This window comes from Halichondria panicea, chromosome 10 (genome assembly GCF_963675165.1).
Source record: "Halichondria panicea chromosome 10, odHalPani1.1, whole genome shotgun sequence".
Lineage (NCBI taxonomy): Eukaryota > Metazoa > Porifera > Demospongiae > Suberitida > Halichondriidae > Halichondria > Halichondria panicea.
The window spans coordinates 5,582,887-5,601,076 of NC_087386.1; the positions used below are offsets into that span (position 1 = coordinate 5,582,887).

The following is an 18,190-nucleotide window of genomic DNA, read 5'->3' on the forward strand; positions in this document are numbered from 1 at the left end:
ACCCAATATTTAAGAGTACCATTAACGACCTTTACCATAGAGCTACATGCACCTGTACCCAAGCTTGAGGAAAGACTGTCTAATAATAACTATAATTATGATCACACAATGATAATAACGAATGTTCAGCTAAAATGTTGGATATAAAACGCTAATGTCAACTAATCTTGTGAGTATAATAACACTTGTAAAAATGTTTAATCATATATAATTATAATAAGTTTCTACTGGTACTGGTTCAGTTGTCACTAGCGGTGGTGACTGTGACCAAGGAGAGCAACTCCGCCAGGAAGACATCTGGGTTGTCAATAGCAACCAGCAACCCTGTGCACGACAAAGCAAAAAAATTAAAATTGTGCAGACAAAATGAAGTTTATAATTATACAGCATACGAACGATTTAAACAAAAATGGGTATGTCACATGGTTTAGGTACAAGTCACATGACTCACCCATGACATCAAGGAACTCTTGGAAGGACTCACATAATTGCACCTGATCTTGGAACTCTGTCAACAGCTGCAGCAACAGATCGAACCATGATTAAAACAATTGTTTAATACCTTTAACAGCATAATACGTGTACCTCTTTAGGAAATAGTTTACTTTAGGATGGTTTATGAGCAGATGGTTTGACAATGCCATGAGCACACAATAGACAAAGGAAGGTGATAATTTCCATAAAGATCTTTATGGCAGCTGTACCTTGTCGCTAGCTTCCAGCACGGTGCTATCATTGGTCCGAACGTGCTCCAGTAAAGCTGTGGGCAGGTCACTACCAGACACTGACAGTGTGGTCTTGAGGACTCGATGTAGACTGTCCACTAGTGAGAACATCATTAGTAGCGGCTTGTACACCGAGAACTCTGCCGGGGAGGACGAGGAGAGACTGTGGGGGGTATATGTGGGTGGGGCCACAGATGAATGAGTGTATAATTATGTGTGTGTGGGTGAATAATAAAGCCAGTCACTATAAAATTATCATAGTTCAAAAAATACTTCGAAGATGTGTTGGCTGACTTAAAGAGTACGGATTAACTACAATATTAATGGATCTCATCAGATCTAGAGATGTAGTACCGTGGACCCACCTCTTGATGAGGGAGGAGCTACTGTTCCTGGCATGGGCCAACACTAACAGTCTCTTGAGGATGGTGGTCCGATGCTCCTCCCACTCACTCAACGACTGGATGAACAGTGACACCACCAGCTGGTACTGGGGACCGTCCAACTAGCAGAGGAGGGTGGCAAAGGTCAAGAGCAAGCCACGTACCATAAAAAGCGTTTTGCCATTAAGAGTAACATACAGTAGAAGGTGCAGCAATAATTACTATGGCTATTGTGCATATGCTGACATATTACTATTATAGCAAACAATGCTTATAGTGTAGGGTTGACATTTGTAACCACTTGTGTTCACCTCATAAGCGGAGGAGACCCAGGTGTCAGGAGCAGCTGCCAGGAAGGTTGCTAGGTTCCTCTCCTCTCTCTGGTAGCAGTGACTCCTGTGCAGGGTGGCAGAACAAAGCAAGATAATGTACACTATAAGATATAAATTGTAAGTCCCCAATCAATAATATAAGAGGGCATTTTGAGCTTAGAATGCACTGAAGAGAATAAGTATTGCTTACTAACAAACAAAACTTATCCCACACAAGTCAAATCTTTTTAACGCTTAAAAGAAAGCTAAAAAAATGGGCATTGCAGACACTATAGACACTATAATCAAACTTTTGAGAAGACAGATTAATTTTACATAACAGGTTTAGCATGCAGGCCACATTAGTTAGTGCTCACAGGTTCATGACGTGTGCTCCAACATGAAGGTAGTAGGGGAGCAGGTGCATGTTGCTCTGTGGACCGCCCCCTCCACTTTCCCCACTGAAGGACTTCTCGTAGGCAAACCGGACCAGAAGCAGTCGAATATCGTGAGCGAGGGTGTGGAAGGAGGGGTCAAATAGTCCAGTACACTCTTGTAGGTAGTTGTGGAACCTGGAGGTGTGTGTGTGGGTGGGATATTACCAGCTGTACTCCTAAGGAGGTCGTGGCTAAATGGTATTAGCTCTAGACAGAAATAGCTGACATGTGCCTAGACAGATATTAGCATACCTTGCAACAGAACTCGAGAAGTTGGTATGTGAAATCTGTGAGAAAATGGACAATACATTAATCTAGTTGTGGCATTTGAATACTAAACCTACTTATGTTCTGGCCTAAGCTAAACACGCACACACTAGCGGTTGTTATAACAGTTCACTACTGGCCCGCTGGTATCTCACCTCGGGCCCCCATATCGGCAGTAAGGCGTTGCACTTGGTGTTGGCGTTCTGTAGAGTAGCACTTTCCCATTCGTCTCGACTCCGGGCAAGTCTGCAGAGGGAAGAAGTGGGGGTGGTGACAATGACACAATCTACCTCCAAACATAGATATTCACGACATAATGTACATTGTACATCCTACAAACAATACATGTTATAGTTATAACACGGGCACAAGGGATGTATGGAATATATTGCACTGAAGCACGAGGGCGCCAGCCCCGAGGGCTGAGTGCAATATATGCCATGCAGCCCGAGTGCACGTGTTATAACTAGTTTATATCCCGAGGGCATAGCAACATAACACTGTCCTAGTAACACAATATAAACAGCACAAAAAAAGACAGAGACAACTCTAGACACAGCTCCATCTCTTCTCTCTTCTAGACGCCAGTATCTGCAGCGTATAAGATTGGCATGACCGACGAATGGCTTGACACAAAATTGTTGGAGTTTCAACTGAAATCTACAAAACAGCCCCACCCCACTTCTGGTGCTGCAAAACAGCGCCGCCCCACTTACTGCTGCAAAGAAACAGCCCCACCCCACTACTCAGTGAATACATGGTATTAGCTGCTGGTCTACGCTCGGCCTCGTAACCAAGCCAAGAAAGCTCGCTTCTACACTGCTGCAAAACAGCTCATGCCCCCAGCAAAAAGAGCCACTTCTAGTGCTACGGTGAAGCAGAATTGACATGCATCACGATGTCGAGGACTAGGTCGATCTAGGAACACAGAATCTTCCACAAAATGAATCTTGGACAATTTTAAAACCTGCATGGTTGCAAGAAGAAACTCCAGCAGTGCTGAACATTCATTCCTGCATGGCTGGACATACTTTGATACTTGTTATTTCTCATGCATATTAATTTAATTTTAATTTAATTGTCTGTCTAATTGCCAGAGGGGCGTTTTGCGGTCAGTGCAATATGACTTTCAGCAGTGCAATATGCTTTATATTGCACTTGGCAACAACGTAGCAACGGGATATAAGCTCTATATAACAACTGCTTATAACACCATTGTATTGTAGTGTGTCATGAGAGCTATTGTAACAGTGGACCAGCTATGGACTTGCTAGCAACTAGAACACAAAGGTCATTATTTCCAGGGATAGATTTGAGGTGAACGTACTTGACAGCTGCAGAGTGACATTCGTAGTGGACCACGTTGAAGTGTGACACGGTGGAGTAGCCCTGGGGGAACAAAATGGAGGCATCACATAACACACATCCTTACAGCAAAATTCAAGAGGAGCTAAGAGTGAAGTTTGTATACAGGTACAAGAGTCACCATGGATACGGTGAATGATGTACTCACCACAGTCTTGCGTGGTTTGTTCTCAAACTCGTCCAGTGCCACTTTCCTCGTGTACGTGTAGATACCGAGAATCTGGAGGCAAGGCAACAAGAGAATGACATTAATACAAAATAGGCATTACCACTTGTACAAAACGACTCAATAATAATTCACACAATTATAATAGGTGGTTTTGTACGGTCACTCTCCACCAAGCCCTACCCCCTAACACACCTTCTGCGGTTGATTCTTATAGCCCTCGAGGCAAATGCAGCACTTTAGGCCTGACTCTTCGATCAGCTGTCCCTCCATCTCCGACACGAGTGTGGACTGTGCGATCACCTGACCCTTCTCGTTCACTTCCATACCCAGTGCACCCAGCTCCTTCTGTCTCATGGCCATTGCTCGTCGTTTCTTCTCCTCTCTAGTTGCCTTACGGACTCTCTTAATCTGAAGGGGGAGGGACATTACTAGCTGACTGTACTGTACACACACATGTGCTGTACACTCGAGGAAGAAGAAATGTAGTTTCACATGTACCGAACTTAAGCACTCTTTTAATATTGGTCAGAGGGGGCAGATTGCTATATAAAGTTACCACATAACGTGTATTTATACTTGCATAATGTAGCAGCGGTAATTGCATTGAGTTTCACCAGACATTAGGAAAGAGGCCCTCCAACAATGCACCCACCACTGCTGGCCACATATATGGCCACTCTCTCCTTCACATCGACAACCTCTAGTATCATACATTTCACAGTGAAAACTGAAAACTTAACAAGAGGTGCTTTTAGAGTGAAGACTTACAACCAGGTAGATAGGTAGTTACACCAGTACACTACACTAACTGCTTTGGTGTGCAAATATACACGCCCTAATTAAAGTTCCAGGTAGAATTCTGGACACAAAATGCCACCTCATCATTCTTACCTCTTCATAACATGGTGGATGCTCTGCCACGACCTCTAGAAGGTTCTCAGCGAGCGTGCCGATGTGCTGGTCAGAGGCCACCTGCTCTAGTAGGTGGAGTTCTGAAATGACCTCCTTGAGTATCTCCTGTGTCTTCGTGTGCCAATGACAGAGACCGGCGAGCATCTTAAGCACGTACGGTAGTGATGGTTGGGAGATGCACAACTTCCACTCGGGAGTGTCGAAGGAGCCACTGTGTGTGCGGAGAAAGGGGGGGGAGGGGCTTATAGAATAATGTTACACTGCTTTACTTTATTAATCTGAAAGGGGGGGGGGGACTTTACTAGTACTGTGCACAAACATGTGATGTGCTGAACAACTAAAGGAAGGAGAAACACACTTAGCCTAGCTGAGCCTAAGGGCTTTTTTAATCATAGTAGGGGTGCAGATTGCTACCTAAAGTTACCGTATAATGTGTACTTATTTCAGAATTGTTATTATACGTATAATGTAGCAGCGGTAATTGCATTGAGTTTCAGCGTGCATTAGGAAAGAGGCCCTCCAACAATGCACCCACCACTGCTGGCCACATATATGGCCACTCTCTCCTTCACATCGACAACCTCTAGTATCATACATTTCACCTTTCAGTGAAAACTTAACAAGAGGTGCTTTTAGAGTGAAGACCTACACTTACAACTAGGAAGGTTAATTGCTGAGTAAATCCGTTAATGACAGACTGCAAAGCTAAAACAAATGGATTGTAAAATCAGCCATAGATGCTTAAATATACTGTTTGATTGTATGCGGTCTTTCATTACCAAAATTGCGCCATGAACTATAATTATGTTTTACGGACAGGTGCAATCAGTTCTGACTCTAGAAGACCATGCAGCCAAGATGACATATACGCCCAGCCCACTCTTACATTTTGCTCGGTACTTTGCTCTTGAGGTAGGCCACAGCTGCCGGGGTAAGCCCAGTCTCCTTAGCCAAGTCCTTCAGCTTCTCACCGCTAGCGTCTTTCTGTAAGGTAACAAATAGAGAGAAGGTAATTAAAGTGAGGTACAATGTGGTGGCTATGCTGGAGTAAGATCTAACATTCATATTGACTGCATTAGAAGACAAGAACCAGTATAATAAATACAAGGGACACGTCCTGATTCAATGGCTACATTATAAGCTAGGTACAGTGATGGTTCTACGAGACCAAGAAGGTTAGTGCTTTATTGGGAGGAGGAATAGTTTAGTCGGCATGGGAATAAACATCGGATTATATACTTATGATTGTACCGGCTAAGATTCTACTGACCCCAATTCCAGCGGCTACTACACAGAAGCAGTCCAGATAGAGGGTGTTCTCAGCCGACTGGTGCAAGTCAAATCTGCCGAGAGAAAGGACAAGAACATGACAATAAACATTTTTAGGTATCCAACGGTAACGCAGAAGGCAACTGATTACAAACACACAGCACTAGAGATATTTCAAAACCATTAACTTACTTTTCAAAGTTCAGATAGGGTTCAAAATGTTGTAGTAACACGTTCATGTGACGTGGATCACCGAATGTCAGGAATGGGATAACGTGCATGAGGCCTTCCCGTATCGAGGGACTGGATTGGACGAATGAGCTCTCAATGTGCTTGAGGAACACCTGCAGTCTGTTGTCCTCTCCGTCAGGTGATATGCTCCCACCCTGTAGGGTAGTAACAATCATGGCCGGGGGTAAATTATCATCTCTACAGACTAGTTTAAAAGTGCACAAGTTTAAAATGGTAGCCGTGCACTAACTATTAATTTTGGATACTAACATTCAAAGCTACATTTTAAAGCAGCACACATGATACAGACATCAAATGCTGCTCTCACATACTATCAGCTATTAGCCAAGCTAAGCTAGATACTTTTGTGGCAGCTGGGTTAGCCGCTAATTCCAGTGACCTTCCACACATTACGTACATGACTGCATGGAGCTAGGTACTTGCCAACACAGGAGCTTCACTACTACTACTAGCTAGAGACTATAATAAAAGCTAGAACTTACATCAGTGCTGTCATGACTGGGTGTCCTCACCAACACAGGAGCCTCACTACTTGCCTCCTGGAGGAACCGCTCGGTCACTTTGAGAGTCTTCTCTGCCACAGCTGCTCCTATACCAGTGCTGTTGGCCTCCTCGTAGTGAAGAGACTGTAACAGAGTGTGTGTGTGTGGTGGGTATGATGCAGAAACTTAGGAATGTAGTGTGCATGTATGGAATAATACTCCAGACGAAAGACACAGACATACAAACACGTATTTCCATTATTAGTATTACACCATAATAGGGCTACCTATAGTCAAAATTATAAATTCTGAGGCTGTGTAAGCTAACACATTGAGCTCAGTACTTCTTAGAGGATATGCCCTCACGGCAACTGCTCAGGCGAGTGTACTGTCATCATCGCTCACGTAATTATGGGACACACACACACACACTGATGAATCGCTTACTGCAAGGAAAAGCTTTTGACAACATAATTGAAAATGACTTACAGCTATCATAAAAATGTATATAGCAAAGTTGAGAATCTTATGTACCACAATAAAAATGGTTGAAACAAGTACGTCTTGCTGTACTGCAAGCCCCTCCCACTTACCAGATCTAGAATGCCTAGTAATGTATTAAGAGTGTTGAGATGAGGTTGTAAGAGATATTGTCTGTTCTCCTTCAGCTTCACACAGTAACCTAGCAACTTGAGTGCAGCAGAGATCAAATTATGACCCTGTATGAAATCATTGACCCTAGCCAGTCGAGAGAGTACAGAGTCCAATCCTCCGCATTTAGACAAGATGGCCGCCATTTTGTACCCCTCCTCTTCGTCAATTTCATCTTTAGCAACGTCCAGCTGCTCAACCATATCCTCCGTGGCATCTCCCAGGAGACCTCGCATTCGGTACACGACACGCATACGATCACTCTTCTGTAGAGACAAATAAACCGTATAAAGTTATTAAATCTCTTTAAAACAGACATTACGTATAGTGGTACGGATATATAAATTATTATTATGGCAATGTTCGTGAGTAAGCGTATTGTGGGCGGTGGAGACCACACCCACAAGATAATAACCCACCGAGTCCTTGATCCTGTGGACTACTAGTCACTGTCTGCGATTGGAACGCCAGTAATGGCATCACACGCCAAGACTGGAACTTAAACCGCAATAATTAACGAAACTAAAGTACATCTAATGCCATAATTGTCATTTCGTACACGTGCCTACAGAAAGATCATGTGCATACCGATGTGTACTACTGCCCCCCCCCCCCCACACACACACACTTCCATGGTCTACATGACACCGGCTCACAATGAGTTTGCCTTACATTTGGTTGGGCACACCAGATCTTCTTGTAGACGTCCTTCACTGGCAGGTCCAGGGAGATGATTTTGTTAGCCACCAGTAACTCCATTCCAGTGTCGTCTTCCAGCAGCGCCACTAGCTCACAATCTGTGTGTGAAGAGTGAGGTGTGTGTGAAGAGTGAGGTGTGTGTGAGGAGTGTGGTGGGTGGAGTGTGTGAGGAGTGAGTCAGGTAGCTATATATACCTTACAAGTGAAAGCTTAACGAATACTATACTATAGTAGGTACAGTGGATATAACGACTAAGGCAATGTTCGTGAGTAAGCGTATTGTGGGCGGTGGAGACCACACCCACAAGATAATAACCCACTGAGTCCTTGATCCTGTGGACTACTAGTCACTGTCTGCGATTGGAACGCCAGTAATGGCATCACACGCCAAGACTGGAACTTAAACCGCAAAAACCACAACATACAAGCCATGAAACTAAGTCACCCAAATAAAACTTTCCTTGCACGCATTTTACCTGTACAAATTTTGTTCTTGACATCCCTCATGAGTGGCCCCAGGCCGGTGGTGGAGGAGGGGTAGGGGTTGCCTTGCATACGACCCTGTAGAAACTCCTCTTGTTGAGGGTCCTTGTCCAGTGACAGGAAGAACTCACCAACATCATTCTCCTCCTATAGATGGAGAGAGAAGGTAGTGTGTTTATATTATATACTTGTTTGTTGAGATATACTGGGTTGATTTCAAGAGTCTTATTGGTATGAGGCTGTGCAAGCTAACACATTGAGCTCAGTACTTCTTAGAGGATATGCCCTCACGGCAACTGCTCAGGCTAGTGTATACTATCATCATCGCTCATAAAGTATAGGACACACACTACATACCGGTACATGTATTATAAATAAGGTAATGGGAAAAGTATAATTGTGATATAATTAAGCCTGGTCTTTAACGGTGAGATATAATTATAATATACAACGCCAAAACAATTGGTGCACAAGCAGCTGCTTACTGGATGAATGATATTGCAGAGGCGCTCAAACACGAAGATAGGGGTCAAAAGGTCAGAGTCCTTGAACCTATCGAGCGTCTCCACACAAGTGGCCATGAACTCTTGCCTCTCTTGGTCAGTACCAGACGTTAATTCCTCAAGCATCTTGAGGAGGAGTTCTTGACTCTCGTCGATCCTCTTAGTTCGTTGAATGACCAGACGCTTGAGAGAGAGGTAGCCAGCGAGAATGACACTGACCAGCTTGCCCTTGTAGTTACGCTTGATGCTCTCCACCTCTAGGAACGATTGGAGGAGCACTGGAGGCAGGAAAGATGGAGAGGAAGATGACGCAAATGAATATGGAATACATGAATATCTTCATTCATAACTTTAGTTCAACAACATTAATGTAGCAGCGGTAATTGCATTGAGTTTCACCAGACATTAGGAAAGAGGCCCTCCAACAATGCACCCACCACTGCTGACCACATATATATAATTATATATATATGGCCACTCTCTCCTTCACATCGACAACCTCTAGTATCATACATTTCACCTTTCAATGAAACTTAACAAGAGGTGCTTTTAGAGTGAAGACTTACAACCAGGTACGTAGGTTTAACAAAAATTATACACCAGTACCACCATTACACTAATAACTGCTTAACTTTTGTGTCCAAAATTATAAAGAGCTAGCCTACAAGATCAAGAGTAATACTAACAATTATTCATGCACTTCGTTAGAGAACAGTTGTGTACACCGCATTGCAATCTGTTGAAGGTCGCTAACAGACCACACCCCTCACCAGTTAGCATCTTCAGGGCGTAACCCTGGGAGAGGTTGAAGCTCATAGTGGAGTCTTCAAGAACAGTCATGTGCTCAATCTCGGCCGCAATCAGATCACCAATCTGTGGGAGCACCCCCCTCATGGCTAGGTACGACTTCCACTTGTGGGTGGGGTCAGACGTGAGCGTGTGTAGGAGCTCCAGATACTCCTGTGCCGACTCCCCAGCCTTACTAACCTGGTCCAGGAAGCTGCGTTTGTGTGTGTGTAATGTGTCGTGGGAGTGTGTGTGTGTGTGGTGTATCGATGAGTTTCGTTCACACTAGCTTCGGGAGGCCATAACTTGTTTGGAACGTCTAATTTCAAAAGAAAAGCTAAGAATGCATTCTGTAGATGTAGAGCTCTGAATCAGGGATTACATTACAAGCCAAAACCATAATTTTTGACTGACTAAAGCAAGATATCGATTCAACATTGGTAACAGATACCAACAAATGATTCATTTCGTACTGACGACTCTCACCTGCAGAGTAGGTCGAGCACCTGCCTGTGTCTAGCCTCGCCCACACACAGGGACTCCACCAGGCGACAGGAAGCTTGACGAGCTGACTGACTCGACCGGTTGAACAGCATGGAGCGGAGCCAGGTGTCATGTTTGAGCAGCGAGCGAGAATGGGACACTATAGTAGTAGGGGAAGGGTTAAATAATACAGAGGGAAGAGCTGTGCAAATGAGTGAAGAAGTTATATTAGTTGGAGGGTGTGCTCAGAAATTTGGGTATAGATTTATTTAGTCATCACTGTTTACTCTGTAATTAGTTCATCATTCATCACCGCACACGGTAACCAAGGCACCGAATATGGTCGTTTTTAATAAATAACCAATATTAATTATGTAAACTGCTAAATGCCCACAAAATGTACTCCGGTTGGCCACCATTCGGAAGTTAGTGATAGCAATAAGTAACTTAGTGATAGCAATAAGTAACTTTGTCACCTTTGATGGTCTTCAATCTCCATATTCGGGCATACTTATCCACAAGCCTTCGTTGTCGCAACTCCTCGTTGCTTTGCTCTGTACGATTGTCCATCCCTGCTTTCCATTGGTCAAACGTGGCGTCTCCTTTCAGCCAATCAGACGTCTTAATAGTGATGTCATCACCTAGTTGAAGTGCATTGCAGTCGGCCAGGAACGATTTTTTCTGTAACAAAAATTGCAACGATAAACTACATGTATGTGTGATACATATTGTACAGCAACCATTATCACTGTAGTTCATCAGCCACATCTTTTCTCTCCAGTATCAAGTCAGGAGACCGTCGTGATGTGTACTAATCATCATCTGAACCACACCCACTGACACACCCTATTAGGCCTAAAGCCAGAGGGAACCCCACGAGGGCAGTACATAACTGTACGCATCCATTACAACTTAATCCCCACCGATATTTTCTTCCTCACTCTCTCCCCCATTACTCACCTTGTCTTTGCTGCTCACTGCTTCTCTTGGGTAGATAACATTTTGCAGTATCTTGAGACAGGGCAGGGTAACCCCGGTGACAACAGCTGGACTAGTGTTGAGTTGGGACTTCTGAAACAGACGCACAACTGGAGAGAGGAAATCAGGCAGGCATAAAATTTGAGTAAATTTTTTTTCTCGAAGGGATATTTGAGTTAGTTGGAAGTGTGCTCAGAAATTTGGGTATAGATTTGTTCAGTCATCACTGTTTACTCTGTAACTAGTTCATCATTCATCACCGCACACGGTAACCAAGGCACCGAATCCATCGTAAATATTACATGGTATATATGAACCGGACAAAGCTTCATTTGACCCACCCACCTGTCCTGAGTCTCTCCTCCCAGCACGAGTCCTCCATGTCCAGTGAGGCTGCCAGCAACATGATCTCAGGACGAACAGCTGCAACCTGTACGAACAATTGGATGGAACATGATACAACTTTAATCAAACAAAAATGTTTAAAGCGTAGACCTTATGTCAGTTTTCAGTGTTATAATTTTATGACTCACCAAGTTAGATGTGATGTGTTTCGGTGCTATCTGGTCCAACACTCTGTCCAGTATGTAGCTATTGAGCTCAGCAGTGGCCACCGGGTCATCTCTGTAGGGGGGGGGGGTGGGGGGGGTAATCACATGCCACTCTAAAAAAGAACGAATTTCAACTCTAAGATATTGTACATGGCAGTAAAGCTATACAAACAAATTTGAGAAATTAATGACCAAGTGCACTTATAATATACAAGACGTCACCTGGTCAGCTGACAGAGGAGGCGTCTCACATGTATCCTCATCTGTAGACTACCTGACCTCAGGTTAACCCGTACTAGTTCTCTAATCAGGTTCTGTGTGACTAACAAACGTCGTGTGGGTGCGACAAATGCTAGAGCTTTAAGGAGGTTGATACAATGTTCAATTGATGCTGACGAGCAGCCAAAGCACCATCCTTGATGAGGGGCGTGGCCTTTAGGGGTGGGGGTAGAGTGGGCAGAGTCAACTCGGATCACGGTCGGGATGGACAACGACTGCGATGTGAAATAAATAATAAATACAAAAATGTGTGGAGTACACTAGAAAATACATGCACATGTACTTACTCCGCTAGTTCCATTGTTCTGTTCTGGACCACCCTCCTCAGGGATCACGCCTGTTCCAAACTCAACAATCCTCTGATCGTATCCCACCAGCTCTCTACGTGATGCTAACACACCTCGGATGATCTTACTCAGTTCCGTGTATGTAGTCTTGCAATCGTTTGAGTAGCGTTGAGCGACCAATAGGATGCCCTTGTTGGCACCAGTGTCCGTGGGGAGGTTCTGAGGGGGTGGAGTCACTAGGATTGCAGTGTAGGAAAATAATTGCACACCACAACTAGATCCTCAAACAACTTTCACTCCTAACTTGAAAGTAAGTTAAAACTTCCTTTTGTACTAGTTTTTAAAATCTTCATGTTGAAAAATGCAATATGCTACATGTATTAGATGCAATGTTTGTTTCATTGCCAAAAAATACAACTCTCACTGATGGGAGGACAGTTGCATGGTGTCACAATGAACTCAATCTAGCATGGATTGTAATCACTCTGTCCACGAAACAGTCAAAGTGGACAAGATTCATGCAACCAATCATTATACAGGAAACTTAGGAACATGTACACTAGAAGTGCACATGTTTGTCTCATTGCATCGGTGCAACTCTCACTGATGGGAGGACAGTTGCAAAAATGGACCTGGCAATGATTCAATCTAGCATGGACTAAAAACCACTATGTCTGTCTATGAGCAGTCACAGTGGCACCTTCCATGCAACCCATCAGCACTAGCTTGACAATTACGCTAGCTACTAACATTGATCACGGCCTTAAAACAAGTTATCAGGAATGCATCAATATCATAGAAGTTTCACTTAATGCACAAAATACACTGTAGCTAGTACACACACTCATCCTCCCACACACACACACACACACCCACCCACACACACACACACACACACACACACACACACAGTGTAGCTAGGTACTCACAGCTCCAGGGGAAACGATGATTCCCCCTGCAAGAGATCCCAGTAGCTGGTCCAAGTCGTTCCTGTGCTGAACTAAGACCTTGTACATACTATCGGCTGTCTCTAGCATGCTGTTGATGCTGGAGGTCGTCTGTGGGGGGTAACAGGTGCCATGGTAACTAATAGCTTTAGTAGTGCCTCAAAAATACGGTCACTACATGCACTGTAGTACATATCCAGTTTCGAGAGGACTGGCGATTAACACACAGCTGTACTAGTGTTTGTACTTGGTGATAGTTGTTAGTGGTACTGAGTGAGGCAGTACGACAGTATATATAGGTCACCATGGTTACTATGTGCAATAGGGAACGCCAGTAGTGCCACTAACACTGACACCACGGAGCAATAACTGCACACACATACAAAAAAAAACTATTTGTACAATGACATGCATACATCGCACACAGACACTATAATAGCTAAGTACTACTAAGCACACAAAACGACGTCATTCCATCTAACGATATGCGTTAACAATTTACCCCTTAACCACACCCCTACCCGCCCCTCACACCTTCTGTCTGTCCTCCTCCGTCTCGATGGGGTCGACTGCTGAGCTTGACTTGTGTTCCACGTACACGTCAAATTTGGCGTACTTACTAAAACCGCAAGAATTGCACAGAAACGGATCTTTCTCATCATAGTTGATGGCACGACACTTGTGACACTGATACACGTTCTCTCCACACGTACCACACACCCCGGGGTGGGCGGAGACTGTTGCCTGGCAACGGGGACACTGGAGCAACTCGGATCCAGCCTACAGAAAATACCCACAGTTAAATTAGCATAATTATTAGTACAATAGTTGACTGTGAACTATAATATCAAGTGCACTGCAATCAACTGTAACGATTGTTTCATTGCATCAGTGCAGCTGCTACGAGGAGAGGACAGTTGCAATAGTTGGCAATGACTGTATCTAGCATGGTGTCTGGCCACTACTGTCTATGAGGGAGTCAGTGTGGAATCCTGAGTCCACGCAAGTAATCAGCATAGCAACAAGGTACAAAAAGTACAACAGTCAATGTAATTCGCACCTGTAGGTTGTCGTAGAAGTCTCTGAACTCAATGACCAGGTTGCTAGCGACTATCGGCAAGGGGAAGTCAATCTGAAGGGGGGTGAAATAAATACAATAGTACGTGGTGTGTGTGTGACTGACCTTGACTTCACTCTGACCAGCGGTGAGGGTACAGCTGCGTGCAGTCATCCACATCTTCCTCCTGTGAGTGGGTGTGTGTACTTAACTACATTCTAGTTGTGGAATATTTGAACTCACTTGTTCTTTAGTTCAATGACATTCGCCACAGTCCTGTTGCTATAGTAAACATTGACGGTACGCACCTGCAGCAAAACACTCGATCAATATACGTGTACATAATAAGGGTTTCACCCTTGAGAGGCTATAAAATTAAGTTCTGGTATTCCAACTTATTTTTTGGTTTTCTGAAAGCTTAGAAGGAGGGAGCCCTTTCAGAAAACCAGAAAATCATTGAAACTGGATTGCCAGAAATCAAGTCATGCTCAAAAATGGAGTCTCATTGAGGATTGTACTCTCCCTGAGGACCACTGTAGCCTCCATTGAGGGAGGCAGTGGGATTATAGAGGGCTGCTTGATCATTTTGATTGCTCTCGCCAGATTAGATAGTGACCAGCACAGTGGAGTCCTGTGCTGCTCTAGTATTGACCTGGCACTACCAGATACTATAGCTAGCCGCACTGGTTTGCTGGGTTATTTTTTTAGTTTAATAATAATTTATGTACATGTACGTTATTAAAAAAAAATCAAAAATTGGCCGGAACTATTAAACTAGGATACTGAATTGAGAACTATGGTAGCTATATACGAAGGAATATGTCAAATCCTACCAAAAATAGCTGCGGTGGTCTATGACACTCTCCACCGTGAACTCACCATTTTGGTTCTCTTGATGTCTGAGATGCGGAGGACCAGCTGTGCGATATTGTAGGAGCCTTGTAACTTGACCAGTATCATCTTGGGGCTGTACTTGATCTCAGACTTGATAGCTGGTAACTTGGATACCTGGATAGGAATATGAAAGGTGCATAAAATATAGTTACTAGGGCAACCATGCATGCAGTGTTCACACTCTCTTGAGCAAACATGTATGTATGTATAAAATCAAGAGTTCATACGGAATTCCTTCATCCTAATGAACTCTTGTTAAATGTATATAGTTGAGCCATATTGTACTCTCCCTGAGGACCACTGTAGCCGCCATTGAGGGAGGCAGTGGGATTATAGAGGGCTGCTTGATCATTTTGATTGATCTCGCCAGATTAGATAGTGACCAGCACAGTGGAGTCCTGTGCTGCTCTAGTATTGACCTGGCTGGCATTACCGAGATTCACTCACAGAGTAAGGTATCTCCGGGTCATTGCACACTAGACACGGCTCATTCTCCAAATAGAACCCGTCAAAGTCCACCAAATTCTGCAGCTGTGAGTAGATGTGGAAGTTTGGGTGGGTTGAGACTTGACTGTTGAGGCCCTTGAGCAGGTCAATGGCTCTCTCTACATAGCCTTGGCACAACGACTCCTGGAGGGAGGGGGGGATATAATTTCATTTATATGTACGTAAAATTATTTCTGGAATCAAGTCATTTACAACCACTGTATGCAGAGAGTACAACCACACACCATACCTCCCACCACATATAGTGTAAACACTACATACCTTCTCCAGCACTTGCGGTGTGGAGATGGACAGGTATCCAAGGAGGTCCACGAACTGAGCGGACTTACGGCCATAAGTGGGCATCTGGGGCCACATCTCCCAGAGGGTCTCCACCAGTGACACCTGAGATCAGATAATAACCATAGTTACTAGTGTCCGGTATTAGCCAGTATAGCTAATAATACCAGCTACAGATTTAATCGGTAGAGAGGTGTGTGGTTTAGTATCTCCTCTCTGTTCTAACTGTTCAACTATTGGGTCTGTTTCAAGGTTTGTAAATGATTGTTTCATTGCATCAGTGCAGCTGCTACGAGGAGAGGACAGTTGCAATAGTTGGCAATGACTGTATCTAGCATGGTGTCTGGCCACTACTGTCTATGAGGGAGTCAGTGTGGAATCCTGAGTCCACGCAACCAACTAACCAACCAACCAACACTGCCTACAAGCTAGGAAAACAATACACACACACACACACACACACACAGAATGCAGACGACAAAGAGAAAGCAGATAACACGAAACAAGTAGGTAGCTAATAAAATTATAATCATTCGGATTTATATTGTTTAGAGGGCGTCAAATACAAGCCCTGGGCCACAATTAGAGACTACATGGAACGTACCTGCTGTGGAGTCTGGCTGTACTGATAGAGGGTGTGCAGTAACTTGTGTGCCTGCCAGCGCAAGGAGGTGGAGTTTGACTGGAGAAGGAAGAGGGAGATGAACCGCGACAGAGAGGCTTCATCAATGGAGGAGAGGAAGGTTTGGACCAGAACACTGCACGCTTCTTTGTCAGGCTCTGTGAGTGTGTGCGACGTGTGTGTGTGTTCAATACAATGAAAATACATTTGAGCACTCTCATGAGTGGATTTAATACAATATATTACTGTCCCTAAGGGTATTTTTTTTACTAGGGGTCCACAATGATCACATGACTTTAACAACATATACATTGTATAATTACAGGAAGTAGTGCGAAATATTGTCATTATATACAGCTAATATAATTATAATAAACATTGAACCAAGATCTAGGTAGCTGTGATAGAAATGGCTGTAAACAATAATAGCTGTGAGATACGCCCTGATGATTCTGTGAAGCTTATTGAGGAAGGAGATAAACAAAACGAAAGAGAGATAGAAGCCAGTTTAGACCAGCAACAACCAAGAAGACAAATCAATGACAGAAGACTAAAGCCTCCTCCACTTCCTCAACAACAGGATCAGAAAAAGAGCTGCTTTGTGGCTGTCACCATAGCATTGTCTATTCTTGCAGTTATAGTGCTCGGTGCACTAGCAGCAGCTGGTGTGGCCATACACAAAAGCAATGTCTTGAACCAAGCACAAATGACGGATCTCGGACAAGTTCTTCGTGATCAACTTCGTCTCGAGCTACAAGCACAGTTCCACACAGTGTACACTCGCTGGGGTAACTCCACATGCCCTCCCACTGAAGGCACGTCGACACTGTACAAAGGACTAATGGCTGGGCATCATACTAAGCCGTCCAATCAGATCACTGACTACAACGGTGGAACTAATTTTCAGTGCTTACCACAGGAAAATGTCGAGTATGCGCTTCCCTCTTCACCAGGTATCCAAGGAAACAACACTATATACGGAGCAGAATATCGGACAAGTATCAATCCCGACAGTAACCTCCATAATATACCGTGTGCCGTGTGTTTGGTGAACGGCAGAACAGTTACAAAAATGATACCAGCTCGAACTACCTGCCCTTCTAATTTGAGAAGGGAGTTCTATGGCTACTTGATGGCCCAAGATCGTGACTACTCGACATACGAGTGTGTGGACCTTGGTATGGAGATTGTCCCTGGAACAGCGAGGCAAGAAGGTGTGGCTGTGTTGGTCCATGTTGAGGCCAGCTGCAACGGATTGCCCTGTCATCCTTATATTGAGGGAAAGGAACTGACTTGTGTAATATGCTCTATTTGAACAGACTTTAGCCAGACTTAAACTCATATGCATTAGTAGTTAGTAGCAAGCAATGTCAAAGCTATCAGTAAAATTCCAATGTTTATGATAACATTTGTGCACTGTGTAGAACCGTGATTTGAATATTGAAAATGAAATGCTGGATAATACATTGTGTACAATCAATACCCCATACCCCATACAGTGTGTACAATCAATACCCCATACAGTGTGTACAATCAATACCCCATACAGTGTGTACAATTAATACTCCATACGGTGTGTACAATTAATACACTACTGTTAAATTTTTTACAG

At 43.9% G+C, this 18,190-nt stretch overlaps 2 protein-coding genes across 6 annotated transcripts in view; one reads left to right on the forward strand and one right to left on the reverse strand.

Moving 5' to 3' along the window:
- Nucleotides 1–73: 73 nt before the first annotated feature.
- The window catches only part of LOC135342571 (E3 ubiquitin-protein ligase UBR4-like), a 77,824-nt gene continuing 59,707 nt past the window's right edge, over nt 74–18,190 (reverse strand). For all 5 annotated transcript variants that reach the window (XM_064539317.1, XM_064539318.1, XM_064539316.1 and 2 more), the window contains 37 exons: nt 16,561–16,736; nt 15,939–16,061; nt 15,618–15,800; nt 15,156–15,284; nt 14,520–14,584; nt 14,403–14,463; nt 14,280–14,351; nt 13,754–13,999; nt 13,202–13,330; nt 12,273–12,491; nt 11,929–12,200; nt 11,689–11,779; nt 11,501–11,585; nt 11,138–11,265; nt 10,654–10,858; nt 10,181–10,337; nt 9,679–9,908; nt 8,891–9,186; nt 8,399–8,552; nt 7,896–8,020; nt 7,166–7,489; nt 6,573–6,716; nt 6,031–6,224; nt 5,840–5,912; nt 5,456–5,553; nt 4,549–4,780; nt 3,850–4,065; nt 3,637–3,708; nt 3,451–3,512; nt 2,279–2,369; nt 2,109–2,143; nt 1,797–1,991; nt 1,420–1,504; nt 1,091–1,230; nt 705–888; nt 452–518; nt 74–324 (listed from right to left, as the gene is read on the reverse strand). In XM_064539317.1, coding sequence (XP_064395387.1) covers nt 239–324; nt 452–518; nt 705–888; nt 1,091–1,230; nt 1,420–1,504; nt 1,797–1,991; nt 2,109–2,143; nt 2,279–2,369; nt 3,451–3,512; nt 3,637–3,708; nt 3,850–4,065; nt 4,549–4,780; nt 5,456–5,553; nt 5,840–5,912; nt 6,031–6,224; nt 6,573–6,716; nt 7,166–7,489; nt 7,896–8,020; nt 8,399–8,552; nt 8,891–9,186; nt 9,679–9,908; nt 10,181–10,337; nt 10,654–10,858; nt 11,138–11,265; nt 11,501–11,585; nt 11,689–11,779; nt 11,929–12,200; nt 12,273–12,491; nt 13,202–13,330; nt 13,754–13,999; nt 14,280–14,351; nt 14,403–14,463; nt 14,520–14,584; nt 15,156–15,284; nt 15,618–15,800; nt 15,939–16,061; nt 16,561–16,736 — 5,444 coding nt within the window. In that variant the 3' untranslated portion in view covers nt 74–238. The remainder of the gene's footprint in view (nt 325–451; nt 519–704; nt 889–1,090; nt 1,231–1,419; nt 1,505–1,796; nt 1,992–2,108; nt 2,144–2,278; nt 2,370–3,450; nt 3,513–3,636; nt 3,709–3,849; nt 4,066–4,548; nt 4,781–5,455; nt 5,554–5,839; nt 5,913–6,030; nt 6,225–6,572; nt 6,717–7,165; nt 7,490–7,895; nt 8,021–8,398; nt 8,553–8,890; nt 9,187–9,678; nt 9,909–10,180; nt 10,338–10,653; nt 10,859–11,137; nt 11,266–11,500; nt 11,586–11,688; nt 11,780–11,928; nt 12,201–12,272; nt 12,492–13,201; nt 13,331–13,753; nt 14,000–14,279; nt 14,352–14,402; nt 14,464–14,519; nt 14,585–15,155; nt 15,285–15,617; nt 15,801–15,938; nt 16,062–16,560; nt 16,737–18,190) is intronic.
- Nucleotides 16,781–18,069, forward strand: LOC135342740 (short-chain collagen C4-like). The gene has a single exon (XM_064539578.1). It carries the CDS (start codon nt 16,988–16,990, stop codon nt 17,891–17,893), a length of 906 nt encoding a protein of 301 aa, XP_064395648.1. The 5' UTR covers nt 16,781–16,987; the 3' UTR covers nt 17,894–18,069.

Coding starts and splice junctions, on each gene's coding strand:
- LOC135342740 (XM_064539578.1), top strand. CDS start 16,988: ATGGCTGTAAACAATAATAGCTGTGAGATACGCCCTGATGATTCTGTG.